This window comes from Rasamsonia emersonii (genome assembly GCF_000968595.1).
Source record: "Rasamsonia emersonii CBS 393.64 chromosome Unknown ctg1118621760561, whole genome shotgun sequence".
NCBI classification, from domain to species: Eukaryota; Fungi; Ascomycota; class Eurotiomycetes; order Eurotiales; family Trichocomaceae; genus Rasamsonia; species Rasamsonia emersonii.
The window spans coordinates 1-23,261 of NW_013562906.1; the positions used below are offsets into that span (position 1 = coordinate 1).

The 23,261-nt window shown below is 52.3% G+C and overlaps 8 protein-coding genes across 8 annotated transcripts; 6 read left to right on the plus strand and 2 right to left on the minus strand.

Annotated features, from left to right (window-relative positions):
- Nucleotides 1-19: 19 nt before the first annotated feature.
- On the plus strand, nucleotides 20-2,107 carry T310_7558 (uncharacterized protein; the record flags this gene model as incomplete). The annotated part of the gene is made up of 7 exons (XM_013469639.1): nucleotides 20-65; nucleotides 175-316; nucleotides 538-619; nucleotides 852-984; nucleotides 1,033-1,145; nucleotides 1,308-1,438; nucleotides 1,645-2,107. Coding segments are annotated over 7 exons (1,110 nt in total), but the record flags the coding sequence as incomplete, so codon positions are not given.
- A 2,278-nt stretch (nucleotides 2,108-4,385) lies between these two features.
- T310_7559 (FAD/FMN-containing dehydrogenase) lies at nucleotides 4,386-5,872 on the plus strand (the record flags this gene model as incomplete). Its single annotated transcript, XM_013469640.1, has 4 exons — nucleotides 4,386-4,769; nucleotides 4,843-5,128; nucleotides 5,251-5,547; nucleotides 5,613-5,872. The coding sequence occupies 4 exons, from the start codon at nucleotides 4,386-4,388 to the stop codon at nucleotides 5,870-5,872; spliced, it is 1,227 nt and encodes a 408-aa protein (XP_013325094.1).
- A 1,739-nt stretch (nucleotides 5,873-7,611) lies between these two features.
- Nucleotides 7,612-11,039, plus strand: T310_7560 (MFS transporter; the record flags this gene model as incomplete). Its single annotated transcript, XM_013469641.1, has 9 exons — nucleotides 7,612-8,163; nucleotides 8,259-8,365; nucleotides 8,423-8,439; nucleotides 8,472-8,725; nucleotides 8,794-8,987; nucleotides 9,303-9,579; nucleotides 9,634-9,742; nucleotides 9,801-10,348; nucleotides 10,401-11,039. 9 exons carry the CDS (start codon nucleotides 7,612-7,614, stop codon nucleotides 11,037-11,039), a joined length of 2,697 nt encoding a protein of 898 aa, XP_013325095.1.
- A 915-nt stretch (nucleotides 11,040-11,954) lies between these two features.
- On the minus strand, nucleotides 11,955-12,797 carry T310_7561 (uncharacterized protein; the record flags this gene model as incomplete). The annotated part of the gene is made up of 1 exon (XM_013469642.1): nucleotides 11,955-12,797. The coding sequence occupies one exon, from the start codon at nucleotides 12,795-12,797 to the stop codon at nucleotides 11,955-11,957; it is 843 nt and encodes a 280-aa protein (XP_013325096.1).
- A 644-nt stretch (nucleotides 12,798-13,441) lies between these two features.
- Nucleotides 13,442-14,821, plus strand: T310_7562 (uncharacterized protein; the record flags this gene model as incomplete). Its single annotated transcript, XM_013469643.1, has 1 exon — nucleotides 13,442-14,821. One exon carries the CDS (start codon nucleotides 13,442-13,444, stop codon nucleotides 14,819-14,821), a length of 1,380 nt encoding a protein of 459 aa, XP_013325097.1.
- A 527-nt stretch (nucleotides 14,822-15,348) lies between these two features.
- T310_7563 (GDSL lipase/acylhydrolase) lies at nucleotides 15,349-16,544 on the minus strand (the record flags this gene model as incomplete). The annotated part of the gene is made up of 3 exons (XM_013469644.1): nucleotides 15,349-15,579; nucleotides 15,652-16,284; nucleotides 16,344-16,544. The coding sequence occupies 3 exons, from the start codon at nucleotides 16,542-16,544 to the stop codon at nucleotides 15,349-15,351; spliced, it is 1,065 nt and encodes a 354-aa protein (XP_013325098.1).
- A 415-nt stretch (nucleotides 16,545-16,959) lies between these two features.
- T310_7564 (uncharacterized protein) lies at nucleotides 16,960-17,961 on the plus strand (the record flags this gene model as incomplete). The annotated part of the gene is made up of 5 exons (XM_013469645.1): nucleotides 16,960-17,042; nucleotides 17,270-17,360; nucleotides 17,438-17,596; nucleotides 17,722-17,753; nucleotides 17,808-17,961. The coding sequence occupies 5 exons, from the start codon at nucleotides 16,960-16,962 to the stop codon at nucleotides 17,959-17,961; spliced, it is 519 nt and encodes a 172-aa protein (XP_013325099.1).
- A 3,353-nt stretch (nucleotides 17,962-21,314) lies between these two features.
- Nucleotides 21,315-21,770, plus strand: T310_7565 (Allergen Asp f 15 Precursor; the record flags this gene model as incomplete). Its single annotated transcript, XM_013469646.1, has 1 exon — nucleotides 21,315-21,770. The coding sequence occupies one exon, from the start codon at nucleotides 21,315-21,317 to the stop codon at nucleotides 21,768-21,770; it is 456 nt and encodes a 151-aa protein (XP_013325100.1).
- Between the last annotated feature and the right edge of the window lie 1,491 nt (nucleotides 21,771-23,261).

Sequence of the window (23,261 nt, forward strand, 5' to 3'; positions counted from 1 at the left end):
AAGACTCAACGCCAACAGTCAAATTGACAGTCTAACTTACAATCATCACACTGAGGGAATCCATAGTAAGGAGGGGGGTATTGTTGCGGGCTAAGCCCATATTGCTGACTCAGCTTCGCTCTCGTCTTCTGATTGGTCTATTTGTTGTTTATCACATGACTCCTGTTGATACAGCTCGCGTGCCTTTCTCTTCCTTTCTTCCTTCCCCAGCGAATCCTTTTTATGAGCTCCTAGTTTCTAGACAGCAAGGCTTTGGCCCTTCACACGAGACCCCATTATATCGCGAGAAGTCGTTCGAGGAAGAGCCCTTCGCCAGGTAGGCCGTTGTCTCGAGGAAGAGGAGACCCGGGTCGGTTAGACCGTCGCGTGCTCGTGAACGACACAGAGTCAAGAAGACTCCTTGATCCTTCCCTAACCACCATCGTTAAGTATCGACGACTACGGTTGGACCCAACGCGTAACAGTTTTTGGCCGACACTATGTGCTTCTCTTTGGTCAATGCCTTCTGATTGTTTCATTTGTAAGCCTATGATCTAGATCTATTCTCGAAACTAGCTCATGCATATCCCAGATTATTGGTGCCATAGGCCAGACACTCAACCAGATGATTGCTGCCATGGTCATTGGTGGTTTTGGCACTGGCATGGCCTTATTTCTGTATCCTGGCCTCTCTGAAATTCTCCCGAACCGATAATGTGCCATTGGACTGGCCTCGACCGAAGCAAATCTCATCCCAATGTCTTGCTTCAGATCACTGGCAGGGCACGCCTTAGCTCAAAACGCGACTGGAGATGGTCTGTCCCTCGATGTCAGACGTTCTTATTTCTCTTTGTAATAACGGGGTGATACAGATCTTCATCATCGGCGCCATCACTGGAACGATCTCTCTCATCGGGACGGCCGTCTTCTACTGGCCTCCACCATGCCCAAGAGACGTGGCACACATCCCACGATCAACGCTCTTAAAAGAGATGGACTATATCGGTATGAACCAGGCCTTGTATAGAGTTGTATGGACACTGACGCTTGCAGGGTTCTTGCTGTATACCAGCGGTCTCGCGATGCTCTTAGCAGGCTTGTACCAGGGAGGAAACACTCGCAATTGGAGAACTATCGAGGTCATTGTCCTCATCGTTCTGGGAATGGTAATGTTCATCGGTTGCTTCATCTGTGACTTTTTCGGCTTCGCCAAAAGGCCGTTGTTCCTATTCTATATGTTTAAGAAATTCCGCGAATTCACTGTTCTGGTTATGTATGTCAGCCAAAATTGTTACCATTGAAGGATTCTGGCTGATATGTTCCTGCAGTTGCACCTTTGTCACTGGCTTTTGTACTATGCTGTAACAAGCGTGATTCCACAGCAGCTTTTGCATCTTTTCTCCACAGACCTCATCAGACTTGGCCTGCTTCAGATTGCTTCTGGGGCCGGGGGTGTCTTGTAAGTATTGTCACTAAGCCAGCTATCAGGCATTTGAATATGGAGCGACAGAGCGACTAATACTGCCAGTGGCGGTGTCGTTATGGGTGGCTTGTTTCATAAAATCAAGCACGTCCATATCCAACTCATCCTCGCGGTCGGTATGCAGACAGTCTTCGTTGGACTTCTGGTGTTGGTGACACAAGACTCGATCGCTATGTGTCTAGCCTTCCAATTTCTGGCCACCGTGCCATTCTCGTGGATCACTGTTGCCTGCTATACCACAGTCTCTTTGCACATCCCTCATCGAGACCTTGGTGCTGCACAAGGATCGCATCGATCCGTTTGCTAGGCGGTGCGATTGGCAGCACGATGTTGAACATTATCATCGACGCGAAATCAAGACAAACTCTGCCAAGCTACATCTCCCAAGCCGTGTTACCGTTGGGGTTTCCTGCCAAAGAGCTCCCTGCGCTCATTGCCGCCATGTCCGAAGGCACGACAGCTTTCCAGGGACCTGGAGCAACGCCAGTCATCCTCGCTGCTGCGTCGAGTGCGAGCAGGAATGCATGGTCCTACGCCTTCCGCACGGTTGAGTACTATTCTATTCGGCGTGAGTGCGACTTGTGTTGCATGCTTCGTTGCCGATCCATCAAAATATTTCACGCATTATGTCGCGATTCACCTTGATACTGATCGAGGAGACAATAGCGCCAGAGCGGTAGACATTGCGGAAGCTGAAAAGAAGTGAACTTTGCTACACGGCTTTTGTAAAGACATCGGTTTGTTCCGTGGTTCAGCTGAGTACGGGACATTGAACAAACTACGTGGTGAAGTCGTCATTGTCGTTCGTAAAAAATAAACGTATACTAAGTGCCGATACAGAGAAATTTTGTCAGTGTCAGTATATAGTTAAAAAGTGCTTGTTATGATGATGGGTTACCATTCTCTACCATCTCCATTTCCGTGTCCCTGGAAGGAGTCATGTTGATTTCATGTCTGTGCATATGGTTGGAATTGATTTGAAATCTTTCATTGTCGTAGGCGATGAAATGTAGGGATTATTGCAAGCTGGCCAACATGCGCAATAGGATTGCTGCTGCTTTGCGATGACTATCAGTCAATCAACATCTTTGAGAGCAATGTAAAGGGCAGAATCGGACACAATGTGGTTAGATAGCGGTAATATCAACGCACATTCGTGGACGAGTCATTGTCGACGGTTTCGGGAAGGTGCTGGCTGACAGACTGATCCGCGGGCCAGAGGTTCTCGGCAGGTGCGATCAACCACAGAGACGAGTGCACTTTGCGATGCTTTCCTGCTGCAAAATGGCATGATCTTGGTCTTGTCGATAGGAGGACGGATCCCCATTCCCAGCAGCTGCTCTGCCGGGTCATGACCCGTGTTGCATCTCTCTAGCCCCGCAGACTCTACGTGCCCCATACCTTTGAATAAGCAAGAATTACTGTTATTCTTTAGTAATGAGTCCTTTTTGCGCTTTTTTTTTGTCCATTTTGAGGTTGATTTACGCTATGACTCGATAGATAGTCCTGCATCATGTGATTATATATTTCCGGCTGTGATGAACTTGATTTCCATTTAACCGGCGCGCGAAGAATCTAACCCATCTAAAAAGAAAGCTAGAGACGTACATAGAGTACTATACATTAATCAATTAGTCCGACATAATTACTCTTTATTAGGTGCTATCCGCAGCTTGCTTGTATTTCGCTTATCTGCCATTGTATTGTCACTCTTCTCCTAGAGCATTACATACTGGTAGCACTACGGAAAATTCTCTAAATCCAGGAAGCCAGATTTGTTGACTTTTGTTCGAATCCGTGGTCAGCATGATCTTGCACCATTGGACCAGGGAAATATAAGATGAATACTGGAGAATAGCCGGAAACAGAACACCCAGACGAGACGTAATATCAAGTCGAGCATAGAGAAGCTCATATAACCACAGTTAAGAATTGCTCTCTCAGACAATGTTTCCGGACGTAGGACCGTATCCATTCTACACAATTCTTAGGTGCTTGATCAGCTTTTACTTGGCTTGGTTCGACGCCAGCAAATTTTTACGTCTCCTCGAAACTTCTCTCTCGTTCGAAGTATGGAGCACAGACCTAAGATATCCAGAAAAAAAGAGAACAAACTGGCCCCCACGGGGGTTTTTAGCATTATTCCAGCAAATTCTAGTCCATAGGGCACGTGCCAAGAGGGTGATCTTCGACAATCAGCTTGGCGTGTGTTCCCTTTTCTATTCTTTTTCTTCCACATCACTCTAGTTCCAGTTTGGAATGAGGGGAACAATACCACGAGACCCTGACGAGGGACTTGCGATCAGATTAGAGACAGCCCCACGAAAGATGGTGATTTATGGCATGATATGATCTAGACTGATTGATGCAGATTGACGGAATCCTCCCGGATGAACGTCAGAATCTATGCATTTGCATGGCAGCTTCACCAAGTGGGGAGAATGAACGCTCGACCGCTGATCTAATCTGCGAATCAGACTGTACAGACGAGGGGGCAGAAAGTTTGTTTTTTTGCCTTTTGTTAACGTTTGCGCGACAAAGTTTGATAGTTTCGCGAAGACAAACAGTGACGAATACAAGAGTTTGGCACGCTCCACAACTGCGGCACACCCGAGCGGGCGTCTCCACTGCTTTTTGACTTTGTCTCTCGACAAACTAAGGACGGCTTTGCAACGGAGGACAGACTCACAGTGTCGCAAGTGTGTGAATCGCGCCTCCACGGTTGCATCCGGGCAGCTGCAGTACAACGCGCACGCCAGGCCCCTCATTGGGCAGGCGGCACCTGCCGAGCCGCAAATGGGCCAGGCCAGCATTTATATGCTCTTTGTCGCAGGGCTCGATCGTGTCTGTCGAGATCGCAGGATGCGCTTTTCCTAATTCCCTCTGTCGACACCGATCGAGGGCTCACTCTGACACTGCCACCATGCCTTCCGATCCGCTCCCCATCCTCATCGTCGGGGCTGGGATCAGCGGCCTCACGCTGGCCCAGTACCTGCGCAAGGCCAACGTGCCGTTCCGCATCTTCGAACGGGACGCATCCATGACGTCTCGCACCGGCGGATGGGGTCTCACCGTCCACTGGGCCCTCCCCGCCCTCGAGGAGCTGCTGCCAGCGGACATCGCGTCCCGGCTGCGAGAGACCAGCGTCAACAAGGAAGCCGCGCGCAGGGGTGACCCGGGCAGATACCGGTTCTTCAATCTCAAGACGGGCGATCCAAAGTATGAGAGTCCGCCGTCGCAGGAGGGTAGGATTCGAGTCCTGCGGACCAAACTCAGAGCTCTTCTGGCGACCGACATCAACATCGAGGTGGGTCTGCCGCAGCCAAACTGTTTTATCCTACTACTATTGCCACGTCCTGACTGACGGATGCTCCCCGCAGTGGTCGAAAAAACTGGTGAACATCGAAGACAACGAGGAGAGTGTGACGGCGTTCTTTGAGGATGGCAGTTCATGCAAGGGACGACTGCTTGTGGCCTGCGACGGCGCCAACTCGCGTGTCCGCAAGCATCTCTATCCCACGACCTACCAGAACAAGCCGATCCCCGTCCGGTTCCTGGGGGCAACCGTCCGCTACTCGGAGGAACAGGTGACGGCAGTGCGGGCACTCGACCCCTACTTTTTCCAGGGAACTCACGCGGAGTCGAATGTGTACTTGTACTTCAGCTGTACGTCATTCCCTACGCTAATCGCTAATAGCCCTACATGTCTTTTGACGATCGCCGTCGACGATCTTGTCTGACAGCAGACGGCGTCCCGACTATTTGCTTTTAGTGCTGACGTGACGCAGTCCTGGATACGCCGTTCAACTTCGAAGACAGCTCGGACGACTATGTGGTGCAGATCGTGGTCTCGTGGCCGGAAAGCAAGGGCATCGACATCCCTGACGGCAATGCCGAGCGCATCGCCCTGATGAAGCAGCTCACGCAGGATTGGGCAGAACCGTTCCGGGGCCTAGTCCATAACATCTCGGATAATGCCGAAGTGACAGCCATCACGATGCAGGATTGGTTCCCGACGGCGAGACGCGAGCAGGGGCATGGCCGGATCGTGTTGATGGGCGATGCGGCCCACACGATGACCATGTGTGAGTAGTCTCCTGCCTGCCCGTCATTACTCCGGACTATTGTTTCACTAATAGTATCTCCGCAGTCCGGGGCGAGGGCGCTAACAACGCGGTGGCCGACGTGCAAGACTTTGTCAAGCGAGTTGGCCACCTGATCCAACAACCGTCGGATAAGGAGGACTGGGCGGCGATGGAGCGGGCACTGGAAGCGTACGACCAGGACGTATTTGTGCGAGGACAGCCGTGCGTGGTGAGCGCGCGACAGGCGTGTCTGGACGCGCACGACTTTCCCCGGATTACGGAGGAGAGCCCTCTGATCTCGAAGCGGGTGAGACAGGAGAGCTAGACGAGTCTATTCGGCAAGCGACATGTTCTCAGTGTTATCGTTAACGTCGAGGCATAGAACATAGATAGAAGGATTGGACGATACTGATAGATGGAAAAGACAAGTGCCGACGGGTGTTTCTAGAGAGAATCCGGTTAGGAGTACGGGGTAGCGGGTGTAACTGACGAAAACCATCTGCTCTAGCCTCTGTCATGCGTGTACCTGCATACTCCATGCTCCATACGTTATGTGCGACATGTCGATTAATTACTAGAACCATCTGTCGAAGAATGAGTTTATTTCCTGCCGGTCGCCGGACTGAAATAACGCACCAACTATCGCCAGGAGTGGTATAGCAATTCCGCCCCCACGCGGTGGACGGGTCCTGTTCTGGTGAAAATGCCTCAGGTCGACCACGAAAGGCAGGTAGCGAGCCTCGGTACCTGAGGTCAGGAGCGACATTCCCCCATTGCGATTAGCTGCTGATCTAATATCAATCGCACAGACGCCACTCAGGAGCCTGCATCTGCTCCATGCGTCAGGCTAAGGAATGCCGTAGACAGATCAGGGAGGTGCCTGGCTAGGGCCAGACTCGACCAGAAGGCGATCCGGAGCACCACATGGGCTGGAGATCGCGATGCTCGCACAGAGTAATAATTCGTCTGGAGGACAGACTGCCGTGACGGAGTACGAAGCAGCGCTGGAATTGGCGACCTGCCAGGGCACCCCCACGGTTGCACGTCCGACGTGTGACGTAGGACATCAGAATTGATTTGAATTAATTAATTGTCGGTACGGAGTATCTGTAGTTGGTGAACTTTGTTCTTTGCGCTTCTCAGTGCAGCATAAACTCAGAGACGCAGACGGAAGAGGATGACGAGAGACGCAAGCCGGGGGAAGATGCCATGTTAGGCAGGTAGGATTTGGCGGAGAAGCTTGGCCGGAGCAGCCACGCGATGATTGAGCCAATCATTGGCCAGGACAAAACAGCTTGAGTTCGGCGCAAAGTCAAAGGGATCGACAGTCGCCCGGTGGTTGCTGAGGCTGCGATCGACGGATCCCCGAGCTCCGCTAAGGGCTGCTAAGTGTAGTCTATTTGGACTAGACTCGTTGGACGAGGATTACGTGGGATTGCACAGAGCACAGGCCTGCAGTGCGGTGAATTCTAACTCGTTTTTTCCCCGTAGCGTGGGAGAAAAAAAAAAGAAGAAAAGAAAAAAAAAGGAGCAAAAGAGAGCAAAAACAAAAAACAAAACGAAGCTAACGAGAGATCCAATCAGACGCCATCCCAAGCCATCCCAGAACCACCCCGTCCATCTATATGTACACATCCGTCCGTCCGTCCGTCCAACTTTTATCCATATAGTACAACCGAAATCGACCATGCAAGCATAGAATCGGTGTAGATGTAGGTATGCACTAATCCGTAACATCGTCACAGCCGCTGCTGCTCTTTCGCCACCTCGCCCTCGTCGTCCACCGTGACGTGGTACTCCATCGTCCGCGTGATGCCGCCCACGTTGCTGCCATTGTTGCTCTTCAGGATGTGCTCCTGGCTCGGCGACCGGCTGACCTTGGTCACGCCGCGGTGCGGGTGCAGGTGGTGAGGGTCGGGATGGCTGCTCGTCACGTTAGACCGCATCGTGCTCGACTTGACGCTGGCCTTGGAGAGGGAGTGCAGCGCATAGCGTTCGGTCGTCCGCATCCCCGACTTCATGTAGCCGATCTGGTAGCCAAAATCGCTGATCCAACGCTTCAGCATGGGCGCGAGGAACGGCAGCGAAGTGACGATGTTCTGGGGCGAAATCAGTGTCCTGTTCACCTTGTCCCTGGAAACGAAACTAACTCACCCCCACATTGAACTCGATCGTGCCCCACAGCACCAGCATGGTCGAATCGCCGTTGCGTTCAATGACGGCGATCTGGCTCATGCGCAGGATCGAGCAGACGGTCGTGAACAGGCCCAGCAGGAACAGGCAGACGACGCCGGCCTTCTGCGCCGGACGCACGTGCAGCCCCAGCAGCATGGGAATGGGCATGAGGATGATGACGACGTCGCAGAAGATGGTGAAGGCCGCCAGCCCGTAGAAGGTCGGCCCGGGGGGCAGACACGTCCCCGGGACATACGGGTCCCACGACTTGCGGACGGGGCTGCAGCTCAGGATGAGAACCAGGGTGCCGGCGATGTGGCCCACGGTCGAGACGATTCCCACGACCCAGATGGTGGCCTTGTACCAAGCCTTGGTCGTGCCGGACAGCAGGCGGTAGCAGCTGATGCAGAGCGCCGCCTTGAAGCCTGCAATGCCCAGCTGGTAGAACGGCCTGCCGGCGAAGTTGACCTGTGCACGACATCAGACGCCGTCTTGCGTCGACGGGAGGAGGGCTTTTCGTGCTGACCTTGGTGTAGGTGTCTAGACTCGCCTTAGGCCGCAAGGCGGGCGGTAGTCCCAGGCCATATCGTGTTTCTGGTCGTCTCGTTAGCAGCTGGATTCCCTCTCGACTGGAGGATATAACGTACGGACGATGCACAGGACACTGTAGATGATGCTGAAAATCTGCTGCCCCAGTCAGTCTTAATCGTGCCGTCAGTAAGTACGGCGAGCAACTTGCCATTCCAAAGATGACGACGTAGTCATCGGCGCCCGTCCGCCGCTGTCGATAGCGGATCACGACGCGAGTGATGACGGTCGCCATCATCAGCAGCGTCAGCACGACGCAGACGGCGATGATGGTCGGATACTGGGACTGGGCCGCCACCTCGGGCGAGACGTGTTTCACCCAGCCCATGGTGGTGGTGATGGTTTAGCAGCGCGGGACGGAATGACAGCAACAGCCTCGCATGCTGAGCTGGACGGAGGAGGACTCGGCTTTAATGTACGGGCAGCGTGTGCGACTTGTGTATATATCGTCCTCTGTGCGCCCTCCGCCTCTAGTCCCTGCAGCTGGCCGGCCGAATCGCTTCATCCTGCAGCGTCGCCAAGTCTGGTGGCCCCTGCGAGGCTGCTGGACCAGCGTCGTCCAGGGCATTCCGTAACATCGCGCGCAGCCAGCCTCCACCGATAAACCTAATCGCGCTGCATTCGCAATTCCCCGCCTGGTGCATGCAGGCTGATGCCTCGTCCACTGCCTTGGCGGCGTAAGCGAGCAGCCGCAGTTGCACCCGCCGCCTGCCGACTTCCGTCGCTTCTTGTCGTCCGGTCTGGCCAGCAGCCTCGAGCACAAACACGCCGTTATGGCTTGATCTTTGTTTTTATTGTCGTCTCAAGTACTGTCTAGACCTGCGGTCCCTCCTTTGCCGTTGCCACTTCGCCCATTTCGCTTCGTCCTGTGTCTTTTTTTTTCCTTCTTTTTCGCTTTTCGTTTCGTTCCTTTCCTTCGTTTTGTCTTCGAGTCTCTCGCTCGCGCCCTGTTTTGCGACTGTATGACTTGTACGACGTCTCGCGCTCTCTAGTCCATCTCGCTCCCCGATTTGCGCACGAGTGGCCGGTAATCCCCGAACGCTCACCACCATGGCCAGCAGGCAGGACGATAAGGAGATGGCCGTGCTGTCCCAGCAGGTGCCCTTCGAGAGGAAGGACGAGGCCTGGGATTTCCTCCAGAGCCACGCCGACGTCCAGAATGCGGAGCACATCAACCTGCCCGCCCTGCGCCGCAAGATCGACTGGCACATCGTGCCCTTGATGTTCTGCTGTTACACACTGCAGTTCATCGACAAAGTCATCATCAATGTCTGCGCTCCCTCTGTCACTCGAATGCCCAACCCCGCGCTAACGCCTGCCTAGTACGCCGCCGTCATGGGCATCAGCACCGACCTCAAGCTGAAGGGCAACGACTTCAGCAATGCCGCCACCTCTTTTTTCATCGCCTATCTGGTGGCAGAAGCTCCCAACAGTAAGCACGCTCCGTCTACTTCGGTCGTCGAGGCGGCCATGATCTAACCAGACGACAGCCTGGCTCCTGCAGAAAGTGCCCGCAGCCAAGTGGCTGGGTGTCAACGTCGCCCTGTGGGGGGTCGTCGTTGCGGCCACCAGCGGCGTCAAGGACTACACCGGCCTGGTCATCGCGCGTGTCTTCCTGGGCCTCTTCGAGGCGACCATCGGGCCCTCGCTCATGATCATCTCCAGCCAGTACTATACCAAGGAAGAACAGGCCCCGCGGTTTTGCCTGTGGTATTGCGGTCTGGGCGTCGGCCAGATCGTCGGAGGTCTGGTCTCGTTCGCATTCCAGCACATCAGTCCGCACGCCCCTCTGTCCGGATGGCGCGTCATGTTCATCGTCCTGGGCATCGTGACCACCATCATCGGGGTCGCCACCTTTTTCGGCCTGCCCGACACCCCGATGAAGGCGAGCTTCATGTCGGACGCGGAAAAGGTCGCGCTGCTGAAGCACATCAGCTCCAACAAGACGGGTGTCTGGAACCAGAAGTTCCAACCCAGGCAGGTGATTGAAGCCCTCCTTGACGTCCAAGTGTGGCTGTTGACCTTGATGGTGGTTCTGGTATGTTGATAATCACCCGACATCGACTCTCTGCTGATGCTGACCGGCCTAGGATTCCGTCTCCAGCGGTGTCGTCACGACCTACTCCTCCACCCTGATCAAGAACCTCGGCTTCAGCTCCCAGCACGCCGCCCTCCTGAACATGCCGTCCGGCATCGTGAGCATCTTCTTCACCCTGCTGGTCGGTTTCGGCATCCGGCGGTCTTCCCATCGGTGGGCCTGGGTCTTCTTCTGCAGCATCCCGGGCATCATCGGCGGCGGGCTGATGTCGTTCCTGCCCAACAGCAACAAGGCCGGTCTGCTGATCGGCGTGTACCTGGTCAACGCCATCGTCGCGCCGCTGCCCATCATCCTACCACTGGTACGGCGGCCAACTGCGCCGGGTACACGAAGCGCGCGTTCGCCAGCGCCCTCGTCGCGGGCTCGTTCTCGGTCGGCAACATCATCGGCCCGCAGACGTTCCAGGCCAAAGGACGCGCCCGAGTACCGGCCCGCCAAGATTGCCGTGCTCGCGACGCAGGCGGCCGCCGCGGGCGTCGCCGTGGCGCTGTTCGTCTACTATGTGTGGGAGAACAAGCGGCGGGACGCGCGCAAGGCCGTCAGCGGCGAGATGTACGACGACGCGTCCAACGAGACGGCCTGGGCGGGTCTGACCGACAAGGAGAACAAGAGCTTCCGCTATGTGTATTGAGCGGACGACAGGTAGGACGTGTCGAGACGACTTACGTCCTGTCCGGCGCCTTTCTTGGATTACTTCCTCTCCGAAAAAAAAAAGTATCCTTTTTTGGTTTCTCTTTTCTTCTTGTCTGCCTGCAACTTCTGCTCCGGGTTAAACCTGTTGAGCAGTGCAGGCTGTATATAGTTGAGATTGACCCATTTATTTTGACTATAAAGTCAGGTCAGACAAAAGCAATATATATTCGATATTTGCTGCCTTTGACAACAGCTTTGGTGCTGAGGCCTTTGGATTGACTTACCTATGATTGGATGTCTGTATGTACATATTCTCTCTTGATGCAGATCGACTTTTATATAATACGCGAGAATTATTTTACGTTTATTATTTTTCGCTCGCGTCTTGATGAGAAGGTATTTATTTCCTGGGAGATATATCTGGCTCTCAAACACATTACTCAAGTATGTCGACTTAAGAAAAAACCAGCTAATATACCCTCAGACGGCTGGATTCGTCCTTTTCTTTTTCCCTTCTGCTGTTTCTCCTCGAACGGCAGCTACACCTGTAGTCAACTAGTCAGCGTCGACATGGTCTCCGTGTTTCTGTTTCCTGGTTCGACCTGAGGATGGAAGAGAGCATTTGAAACGCTCTATTCCATCAACTCGGAGTAGAATCGTGCTCTATTTGACTGACAGGCCGATGTCCAATTCAGGTTTAAATCTAAAGCCCGTGAACATTTCAGCACTCTTTCGAATATACTCATGCCACACATCTTTCTTGCGTGGCTCAGTCGATTTATCTCCATGTCGCATGGAAGTCCTCTTTTCAACATCATAGAATCAAGACTCAAACCCTGCATATCATAACTCATATGATAAACATCATATCATGGTGTTGGCCCGCTCCGGCACTGCCTTCTTGGGGCATGTGCTAATTCTTCACTTGCCGATACATCACATCCGTCCTCATGGTGTACTTCACCCCCCGAAAGACGTCGTCCCCTCCATGCGCAAGATGATTCTGCTGGAACACAAGCACCGACCCCGTCTTGGGGAAGACGCGCACTGCCCTGTCGTCCTTGTCAGTATCGACAAACGACGTTGCGCCGCCGAGAAGTTTTGCATCGGGAGAGCCTCGATCGACGGTGCCATTTTTCTTCTTCTCCTCATACGCCTTCTTCAGCTCCTCGAGGTCCTGCTCGCCCTCCCCGTTCAGATAGAGATGGACCGTGAAGTACGACCGCTCCAGGCCGTCGTCCGTCTCGTACATCCCGTCCCAGTGCGGGCGGAAGTACTCTCCGCCCTCGTACCTGAGAAACCGAAGCCGCTCATTGAGCCGCGAGAGCTGGAGAACTTCCCCCCTTCTTGCAGGGCCCAGCCCCGTTACAAGGGGTCGCTTCTCCAGCCGGTCGATGCCGCTCTCGCGGAAAAACGGCATCAGGCGGTACAGCAGCCTCTGCGCCAGCTCCGGCGAGTCGAAGATGATCCTTCCGCAGTTGCGACTGTCGACCGCCAGGATCTGCCGTCCGCCGCCGGCATTGATCATGGCGCGCTCCCAGGTTGGCGTTTGGTTGTCCGAGGTGAGGGTGCTGGCCTCAGCCAGGCGCAGCAGCTCCTGGCATTCCGACTCCGTCAGGAGGTTGTGCACGACGGCGGCAAACATGTTGTTGTATTCTGGCATGGGAGGATCGGTGGTCATGAAATCGATCCTCTGGAGATAGGCATTTGGCGGTGGCTCTGGGGGGAGGAAACCGTCGGGAATGTGGACTGTCATTTTTTTTCTCCAACTTGAATTTCGTCCTTTTCAGCCCGGGATATTGAAGATGAGGAATAAATAAGGATACATCTGGCAATGGTAATATATGCTAAGAGTATATTCGATTAATGTGCTGCCTAGGTCAGCTCACTAGCTCATTCCCCGCTTCTTGATGTCCTATGAGCGGCACGCAGCGGCAATCTGCAGCGCTCTTTGGGTATCTGTCTCATGGCCTCTGTATGAGCCGATCTGCGGTTGAGAATAGGCCATCTGAAGAATGCTTGACTGTGACTCTTCTATCTTGTTGGAGCGTTGTCGCTGCTGCTTTGTTTTGCTGCAGCAAGCAACCGGCCCACGTGAGGCTTCTGATTGGCCCGGAGGCGTGCCTGTGCTATTTTTAGCCGGCGGGGCTCCCGGGCCCACGTGACTGGCTCCGGGGCCGCGGCGGACCGGCAGGATTTGTTTTCCGCGCACGAACAGAAGTCCCAACACTCGTCTCTCGACCGCCCATTCGAGCCAAAGCACGTCCGTCAGTCAAGTCCCTGCCATGCTGCCCTCGTCGAACCTCGTCCGGATCTAGCCTATGCAGCGACGTCTCCTGGCAACGGCTGTGGATCGTCTGCATTGAGCTCGCGCCAGACTCCGGCCCGGCCAGAGGAAAGATGACGGACACCGAGTTGTCGTGTCTGGACCTCCCGTCCACCATCCCGAATACCTCGCGGGAGGACAGCGACCTGACCCTGGTCGGATGCAGCCTGTCCCCGGAGCCCGTCACGCTGGTTAGGACGAAACGAGGCGGTCAATATCGACTCCCGCAGCGACAGCAATTACGCAACAACCTCCTTATCGGCGTCGGCTTCCTGGAGCTGGCCAACGCGCTGGACTTCTCCGCCAATGTCTGGAATGTCGTCCCTATCCCTCGCTTCGTGGTCGCGCTGATGGCTGTCGGTGGCTCTCTGACTCTGTTGACGTCGCTGGTCGCGGTGCGTGATTTCCAGCTGAGCTGGTCCAACATGCGGCTGCTGTGGGAAGAACGGAAGTATCTCGACCAGCTCAGGGCACAGCACGCGCGGAATAAGGATCTTGCTCGATACTTGGATGGCCGCCTGGGCGTGAACGTCAGAGAAATCGGCTCCGAACTGGTCGATCGGGTCGTGATGGACGGTTTTCTGGGAGCGGGCGGCGTCATCGTCGGAATCGGCACTTTGCTGGCCATCGGTGGCGCCAATGACACGGTGTTTCGTGCGAGCAATCTTCTCTCGGGGTACATTGGCAATGCGCCCGCCGCCTTCTACGGCCTCGTCAATGCCGTCTGGTCCGTGTATCTCTGGGTTCGCTTTTGCAGACACGCCTCCGCCGTCGCTGCCACTCCCGACACCGCCCCTTTTCGACAGCGCCTGTATCTGCGGCTGCGCCGGTTTCGATGGCACGCGATGGCCACGGCCGTCACGGGATTAGTGGCCGGTGCGGCGTCCATGGTCACGGCGACGATGTGGTATGGATACGTGGTGTTGATACCGTGCATTTTGGCGTCCGTGTTTTGCAACTTCTACTGGCGGCTGAAGCTCGGCTACGACCGGCAGATCATGACGACTCTGCGGTCGTCGAGACCCCAGTCTCTGACGGAAGAATTGGCGTATGTGGTGTCTGTGCTGGAGGCGCTCGCGAACCACACCTTGCCAGAGCCGATCCTCAACGTGAAACCCATTAATAAGAATAATAATAACAAGAACAATAACACCGAGTCCCTCTCCACGATAATCCAGTTCCTCGTCGACAACGATCTCTTCGAGCACTTCTGCGAATGGCTGCTTCTGCAGAACCCGACTCTGAGCGCGAGATTCGCCTCCGACGCCGGTCAGGACCGAATCCTGATCACGGCGGACAGTCTCGTCAAGGTCTGCGCCGAAACTGCTCCTCAGGTGTACGACCAGGCAAGACACTTTCTCCAGAAATACGGGCGGAGGCATTTCGAGCATTGCGAACGCTATCTCCTCGAGCTGGTCGGGTACGATTCATGGCGTCAGTCAGCGGGTCTGTAATTCTGTAATGAATAGACATGATATCAGGTGATGTGATAGACGGCGACTAGACGAGCTGGCTTGCCAGAGTTTTTTTTTTTTTCGGCATCGAGTTCGGGTTAACTCTGTCCATGTGCGGGACACGACTTTCCCTCGTTTGTCGATACGATAAGATAATGAGAGCGGGCGGGCATCCGTGTTCTCATCTCGGATTCCTCTGAGCGGAGCTCTGGGATATGTCCAAAGATCTTTTTCTTCAAGAGCTTGACGACTCTTCCTTGCCTGCAAGGCGGGATAGACCTGTGTTATGCTAATGTGTACAATACATTGGAAGTGGTAGTAATGGTAGTAATGTAATAAAAAATTGCTACGAGAGAAGTCTTCGCTGAAAAAAAAATACTTCTCTGGATTGACAGACTCTGAATTCCTATTATTAGTCAATATTAAATAGGTATTCTGCTTTGCGCCTCTATGCATGCACATCGCATTATGCTATATCAAATTATATATCCTCAGTCATTCATGTGCGATATTCCTTGCCTTCTGGCTCACCCCCAGTACGTCGCGTACTTGCTGACCCCCTTGACGACGTCGACGAAATTCTTCGCGATGATCTGGTCCGTCCGTTCCGAAGGGTGCAGCGGGTCAAACCAGAGGAACGAATCCTCATTCGGCTCTCTCTGGCAGTTGTTGCCCGTGCTGTCGCAGTGGTTGATATACCCGGTAACGTTGGCCGGAGGGGCCAGGTATTCGTCAGGGTGGTAGTAGATGTCGAAAATCTGCAAACCATGTCAGTGTATTGGCTCTCTTCGACCAGAATTGATGTTAATCTCGCAAGTCTGTCAACTTACCAGGCTGTACGTGTCGAAGATGGCAAAGTGCGCTCCTGGATACCGCTTCGCAACCAACAGCTCGTACGGTGTCTGGTACTTGTACACGTCGTTCACCAGCACCACCTGCTCCCACATCCGATAGCTGACCTCTGTCAGGTTGCTGGGTTTCCCAGGCCAGGAGTAGCTGGCGGGCACGCCGCCGTTCTCGGGGGTGGCATACAGCGGTGTCAGCTGCAAGGGGGCGATGTTCATGAGCACAAAGTACCGCGCGCCGTTGGCGTACACGCGGTCGAGGGCGCTGTACACGCACTCGATGTAGTCCGGGATCGTCTTGCCGGCGACCTGGGAGTCTGTCAGGAAGGCAGCCTCGCCGAGGTCGTTGGTGCCGATCCAGATCGAGTAGACGGTCTCCTCGGGCGGGATGTTGAGGAATTTGGTCCCGTTGGGGGTGATGTAGTGGCTGTCGGCGATGTAGGCCGGCACCTCGTACTCCAGCACAGACGGATAGTCCGCGTTAATGGCCGCGGCGGTCCGCGGCGTGACGTAGTTGGAGCATACGGCGCCGCTGACGGCGTAGTCGTAGAGGTTGGCCCCGGTGGAGTTGGCGACGTAGCGCGCCCAGGTGTAGCCGCCCGACGCGGTGTTGTTGTTCTGGAACAGCATGTCAGTTTCTCTCTGCATTATTGCCTGTTCACAAGCTCAGAACTTACCTCCGGATCAACCCATCCCACTGGCGGCGCAGAACCGTTGTGACTGGCAAAGTAGCCGAACCGCGATTCGTCGGTGTAGCTGTTGCCAAAGGTGACCAGGCTGGTGAAGCGGCGCAAGCCCCAGGCAACAGGCGACTGCGCAGAGGCGACCTCTGCGTAGAGCGCAGCAGAGATGCAGAAAACGGACGTCAGCAGGCGCATGGTAATTTCTTTTCTTCTCGAGTAGTCTCGCTGGCTAGCTTGCTAGCTGTTGGGAGGGCAGAAAAAAAAAGCCCCCGCACCAGCGGGGAGTACTGCGTATGTATATATACTCATGCACGAGACCATGGAGCTGCAGATTTAATACATTGTTTGGTTCTAGTTGGTCAGTATATCCACTCATGGTGTTATGCTTGCGAGGTATAGTAGTATATACGGAAGTCCAGTTCTCAAAGCCGATTGGAAGTACACTTGCTGTATTTGGCACGCGTCTCCGCATGGGGGCATGGAGTACATGGATCGTATTCCTCCGGAGTAATTAGGGCATGACTAAAAAAGTGCGGGGAAAAACAATAACCACATATTGTTGCTCCGTACAGACCGGCAAATTAAAAATGGAGTGGATTCCAAGGCAGAGATGTCGAATCATGTTGCAACTGCTGTAGTTAGTTCGCAGTTGCTAACGACTTGGCCGGATAAAATCACTCTGCAAGCTACGGAGTAAGTACAAAGTCCGGAACTCGGCAGAGAGCCCTGATCGATACTTCATTATTCGGTATTTTCTCTTGTCTTGCTAGAGAGTATTAGTAACAGGCGGTGTGCAGGTGTAGTATGCTGTGCAGTACGGAGTACATTTACTCCGTCCGGAGTAGAGGAGTCAGTAGTATACCTGTGCTAGGTAAACGATCGACTAGACCGATCTATTGCATCTGTTGACGTTAGTAAAGAAACTGCCCTGTTCGATTTCACACGACGATCTCCGACTCCGACGCCGAGTCCGACCTAGGGTTGGCGGGATTTGTTAAGCGTTTATTTACAGTATTCCTGTTACACAAGGGTCCACGCTCACGCTCAAAACACAGTCGACGATAGGTCACTCTCTCTTGTATACATAGATAAACCATAGCGTGATATATCATACATGGCGCAAATGTATACGACGTCGATTCGGAGCGCATATCAATTGTTCCCGGCAGGGGAAAAGAATCGTTACTCAAGACAGGGAAGTGAATGGGTATAAGTATATTATCTTTCCTGGATTAAGAAGCAGACTGGTTCGTTGTTGTCCGGTAAAAAAAAACAGTCAGTGCCAGGACATTTTGACACAGGTGGACTGGTCAGTTTCCAATTGAGAAAAAAAATGTGAAATGAAACCAAATTAATGACTGAACAAAAGTAGAAATTTATTCGTCACGATAAGGGATTCGCAAGGTACGTCTAATTTTATTGCTTGGAATTATTTAGACTGGGCTTACCGGTGATCAGGTTCTCTGAAGAGTCCGGCATGGAGAGTGCTGGTGTACGAATAAATAATTCTAGAGTTCCCGAGTCACGTTTTACTACTGCTTGTCTTGTGCACATGCGATACGACTCTACTGTCTTTGTGCATGCCGTTAGGTCCGATCAAACAACTAGGTAATGTTTTTCAGCTGGTAGGGTCTAGAACGACCTTCGCTGCTGTAAGAGCATTACGTACTTTGCAAAGGTAAGATCATGTTGACGAGGTAGTTTCCGGCAAATCAGCAGTAGAGACAAGAAGTTGAATGGTAAAAATCGTCGAAGCAAAGAGCAATTCTATATCGATCAGTGACAGAATTATTATTCTCATACCAGAACTGCCAAGTTGATGCGGTATAGGATGGATTTTTTTTAATGCCATCTAGGATCATGACTTAGAGCTAGATGGTTGGTTACAGGATATGCGGGAAATATATATAGATCTCTCCCAGAAATCGCCTACGTAGATCATTTGTGTTTAGGGCTGAATAAGACCCCGACATATCTGCGCGGATCATTCTCGGTGCTGTTGCTCCACGGGTTTCTCTACTTAACCTAACTGAGGATCTCCATCACTCCCTAAGTTAAAGAATTATAGCATGGAAACAACATATCGTTGGTATCGTGATCTTTATATTACGTTTTCATTGACCTTGTGTCTTGCATCGAACTCTGTTATAGCCCGGATCTACGGAGCTATATTTTTCTGCATATACACAGTTTCTATCGGTGTGCAATACCATAAGTCTGCAGTTTGTTGAGAATAATAGCAGAATAAAACGGAATAATGCGGGCCTATATAAAACTATAGATTGAATCAGAATTGGTTATTATCAGAATGGGAGGCCTTATGGAGTCTGGTCTATGATAGTAAACAGGTTATTGGCTCAGAAGGGTACCGCCGATGGGCTTCCTTACAGGAGCTGAAATGCAGGCATACAGTCCAGGCCAATCGAAGCTGACAGCCATGTACTCTTTTCCTTGCACACTAAGATAAGGTTGGTCGGGCAGTTTTGGTGGATGAGTCTGTTCAGTTATGTCAACCGGAGACGGTCATCACTCCCGTACTCCTTACACAAACAATATCCAAACAAAAGGAGTCTCCTTTCCATCTGAAAAACGATGGAAGGATCTAAGTCCAGCTTCGAAGAACGCCACGCGTGGTACTACCAGCCGCTCCGCCATGTCGATGTCAGCGAGCGCAAGCGGGTGATGCCGATGGAGGTTCTCAACTTCGGCATGATGCGGACTTTGAGTAAAATAATCACTTTTGCCAACTTGACCAGGCAAGAATCTCGACTATCTTGCCCTAAACTCAAATATTGCGCAGATAAGATGCTTGCACTGAATTACATGATTAATGGTGTTCCTACGTCAAGAATGTGTCAAAAATCGAACTGATATCTATGGGGAAAACAATTTGAGACATGACCTTAGACTCGATACCATCATTATGCTGCTAAGGAAGGGGACTTGAAATGCCTGAATACGAGAATGAAAAGACCATAGAATTAATTCCGCTCTTATCCATCCATAGCAGTGGCGCTGGTTATTTATATCATAAGAGTTGCGGTCAAATCTTTTCTTTTTGTCTGCGTGCAGCGAATGCTAATATCAAGTTGATCAAAAATAGATTGTAGAGGATATATCCAGCCTTACCGGTATTAATTTTGACATTATACTATGCTATATGTTTGTTCGTCTTCTGCAATATGGTTGCGCCATGGAATCAACGTGGCAATGCAGATTGACAGGCGTGTTCAAGTCCAGGAAGCGGTGAGCAAGTTGATCGTTCAGATAAAGAAGTGCCTTATTAAGAACGCCACAGATCGAGAATGTTGCATACGAGTAGCTAAATATAATTACTAAATATAATTACTGTCGAACAAAACAGAGTACATAGGTTGCCTTTCTCTTTCCTCCTCATGCTAGCTTCAAATCGCAGTCAACGCCAGACATATAGGATCTATGGTTCCACGAGAGCTTGTTAGAGCATTCCTGAGGAATGCCACTTGGGAAAGCCACAAACTCTAATTCAATGACACCGTTACAGAATTTCGTGCTACGACATCACCTGGAATGCCATAGATATGCAGCTAATTCTAGCTAATTCTGTTAGACATTAAGATGTACTCCGTATCTAGGGATATGTCAATATCACGGAGGAAACTCATTCGAGACAATAATAGACAGGGCAAAGAAAGGAATTTCCAATTTTATGCGGTATCCCGATCTCAGAATGTATCGTCGGCTTTTCTGTATCATTCCCGAATCTTTGTCATACGCGACGGGATTCCATATGCCCGTACGTGGTCCAAGAACCTCCCTGTCTTGGCAGCCATTCTTCCTCCCAAGGGATGTGAGACACTGCCATACGAGGTTCTCGCACATCACTACTCTCTATCAACTATTGCAGACTACTCCGCACCGAGTGTCCAGAGTCGCGACTCCAGTCATGCGGAGCGAGCAATAATTAGCAGTGCTGCTAAGAATAAGACAGGTGATCGTCCCATGTTTCAAACGACCGACCAATGGGAGACGCACAGACGCCGAGATCTCACTAAGATAGCAGAAACTGATAGGATAGGTTTTGTAGAGCCCAAAATATGACAGGCTCGATAAAAATAATAGATCTTGGACAACTCACTCAGGCAGCTTCTGATCCACAGAGCCAGGACGAGAATGCACTGCCCCATATGGATACCTGCACATGGAATTCCCATACATCCGCAGCAACCCGTGGCATGATCGGCAAATTCCACAGCCTGCTGAGATATCTGCGGCCAATCTACTGCAGCCTCCACACTTCTCCGTCTATCTCAATCCTATCCTGGAAAACACACCTTATAGATCGAACCTGACTCACAGGCGTACTCCATATATAGCATGCGAACGCATTTAAGCTACGATGAGGGTCCTGCTGACAGCCGACTGTGTGTAACGTGCTCTCCTGGCTGAAGTCTGGACCTGTCGCTACGACCTCACTCCATGCCAGGTCCACATGGAACACGCCAAATAGGGCATGGCAGAGAGAACGTCCGGGTGCCCGGCATTGGGCCGAGTTGAGTAGATGTATATGCTTTGCTGCGAGTTTGGGTCCTCTCCTGGGGCTGTGAAACTGACTGACTCGTCGAGTCTGGAGTCTGTTCGTAGCGAGATCGATGTCATGTGGGAGGGCTGTAGAGTATATGCCAGTTTTGGTAGGTGGCGAAGCAAACATGGGGAAGAAAGGAGTGGTATAAATTCTCCAGATCCCCCTCGCAAACGTCTCCTCCTGCCCATCCAGTACATGAACCGTCGTCAATCATCCTTGCTGCTCAGTCTTCAATCTGAAATCACTTGAGACAAGTACGCTCCCAATAAGCGTTTCTCTGGATTGATGTGCATCTTGTCTGGATATTGATCCTGACTTCACGCAACCAGAACTTCGTCCAATCTTGTCGCCATCTTCCAGCCCCAGAGAACTCATATCCACTTTTTGAAAATTGGAACAAAATGAAGTTCATCACTCTCTCCGCCATTGCTTCGATCCTTGCCGCCCCTCTGGCAGTCCTGGCCGCGCCTGCTTCCCCGGCCGACTCGGCCACCCAGGTCAGCGTTTCCTACGACACCAGCTACGACAATGCCAACCTGGATCTCTCGACCGTGGCCTGTTCCAACGGCCAGCACGGTCTCGAGACAAAGGGCTACAAAACGGCCGGCCAGCTGCCCAAGTTCCCCTTCGTCGGCGGCTCCCCGACAGTCGCTGGCTGGGACAGCCCCAACTGCGGCAGCTGCTACGCGCTGACGTGGGAGAACAACACCATCTACGTGACGGCCATCGACGCCGCGCCCAATGGCTTCAACATCGCCTTGTCTGCCATGAACCAGCTGACGGGTGGTCTGGCTCAGCAGCTCGGACGGGTGACGGCCACTTACACCCCGGCGGATCCATCCCAGTGTGGATTCTAGATCGACGTTGACGCCCACTCAAACTCCTTAGTTGATTTCGAACTCGAATGAGAGGAGAAGAAATACGGAATGACGGGATGAAGACGGATCATGGGGATGTTGTTGTCTTTTCTTTTCTTTTCTTTCTTCTTTGCTTTTCAGCACGACACGTCCATTCATGTTTGGAAGGCTGCACTGCTAATCGAGCAACGGTAATGGGCCGTTGTTCTCTGATATGACATTATATGTTCACGTTTGCGTTCATTTCATCTGATGTGATCAGTCGATCGATCGAGTTATGTTACAGAGCAGCCATTAGCTCGGATAATAATAGGATATGATTTCAAACGGGGACTTTCTTTCCATATGTCAAGCTGTCACCTTGCAGAACTCGATCCTTTCATATACGTTTGACACGCCAATCAGAATATCGGGCGATCACCATCCATCGTAAGCTGCGCCTTCCAGGCTGAAAGCTGCCGTCATGCTTGGACGCCCTTTTGCCCAGCTGAACATTCCATGCCATCTTCCTAATCTCACCGTTCTACCCAGATGAGACCAGCATCCGGGCCGGCCTGGGCCTCGGTCTTATGCTGATGCAGTAATCGCAGCCACTCGGCGACAGGGATACAAACTTAATATCCGACGGCGTGGTTGACGGGTCAACCTTTGCGTGATGGCACGCCTAACGGTGGGTTCTGACCGTCTATCCTTATTTCAAACTCTTTGGCTTGACTCACACAAAAGAACTATTCATGGTTCACGCCCTGTCTCTCCAAATTGGCTGTCACGGTGGCGTATACCAAATTGCGGTAAAGCATGATAGCTGTCAAATCTTGAGAATACTTCGCTTATTCTTTTGTTTTCTTCTGCAATTATCAAAAGTCAGAGTGCTAACTTTCTGCAAGGTATCGTGCGTAGGGCACTCCACCGTTGGACATGGATGATGACGATGATGACGTCGCCAGGACCCTGGCGCCTCAGCCTTACGAAGCCATGTGCACTGATTTAGCCATTACTCCGAATAGAGCCTCAAATCAGGTCCTCGGATGGAGCTGAAATTGCAGCACCCTTGGCGGAGAATGTCATATCCGGGTCTGCGACTGGATCTGCAACTGGACGGCCTTAATCGCCCCGGGCAGAAGCTTCGCAGCATCCAGTTCAGTGGTGAACAGGACTTTCCAGTGGCTTGGACTTTCCAATCTCTGGAGTTCGTATAGGAGCATAATGCAGTCACATTATTCCAGCTCTCAGGATGATCCCTGTGAACATGTGACAATACATCCCAATGGCCGCATCGCATCGCATCGCATCGCATCGGAACAATGTTGGTCAGATCCGAACTTTCTCTATATGATCGATGACGGCCTATGCTCGACTGGGTGTGACTGATGGCTCGCCTTGAATTTACTCCCCAGCTGCCTGATTGTCGCAACCGTTGCAGGTGGCGTCAAAAAAAAAACGTGTGTGCGTGAGACTCGCAGCATACTAGCAACTGCTTTCCCCTATGAG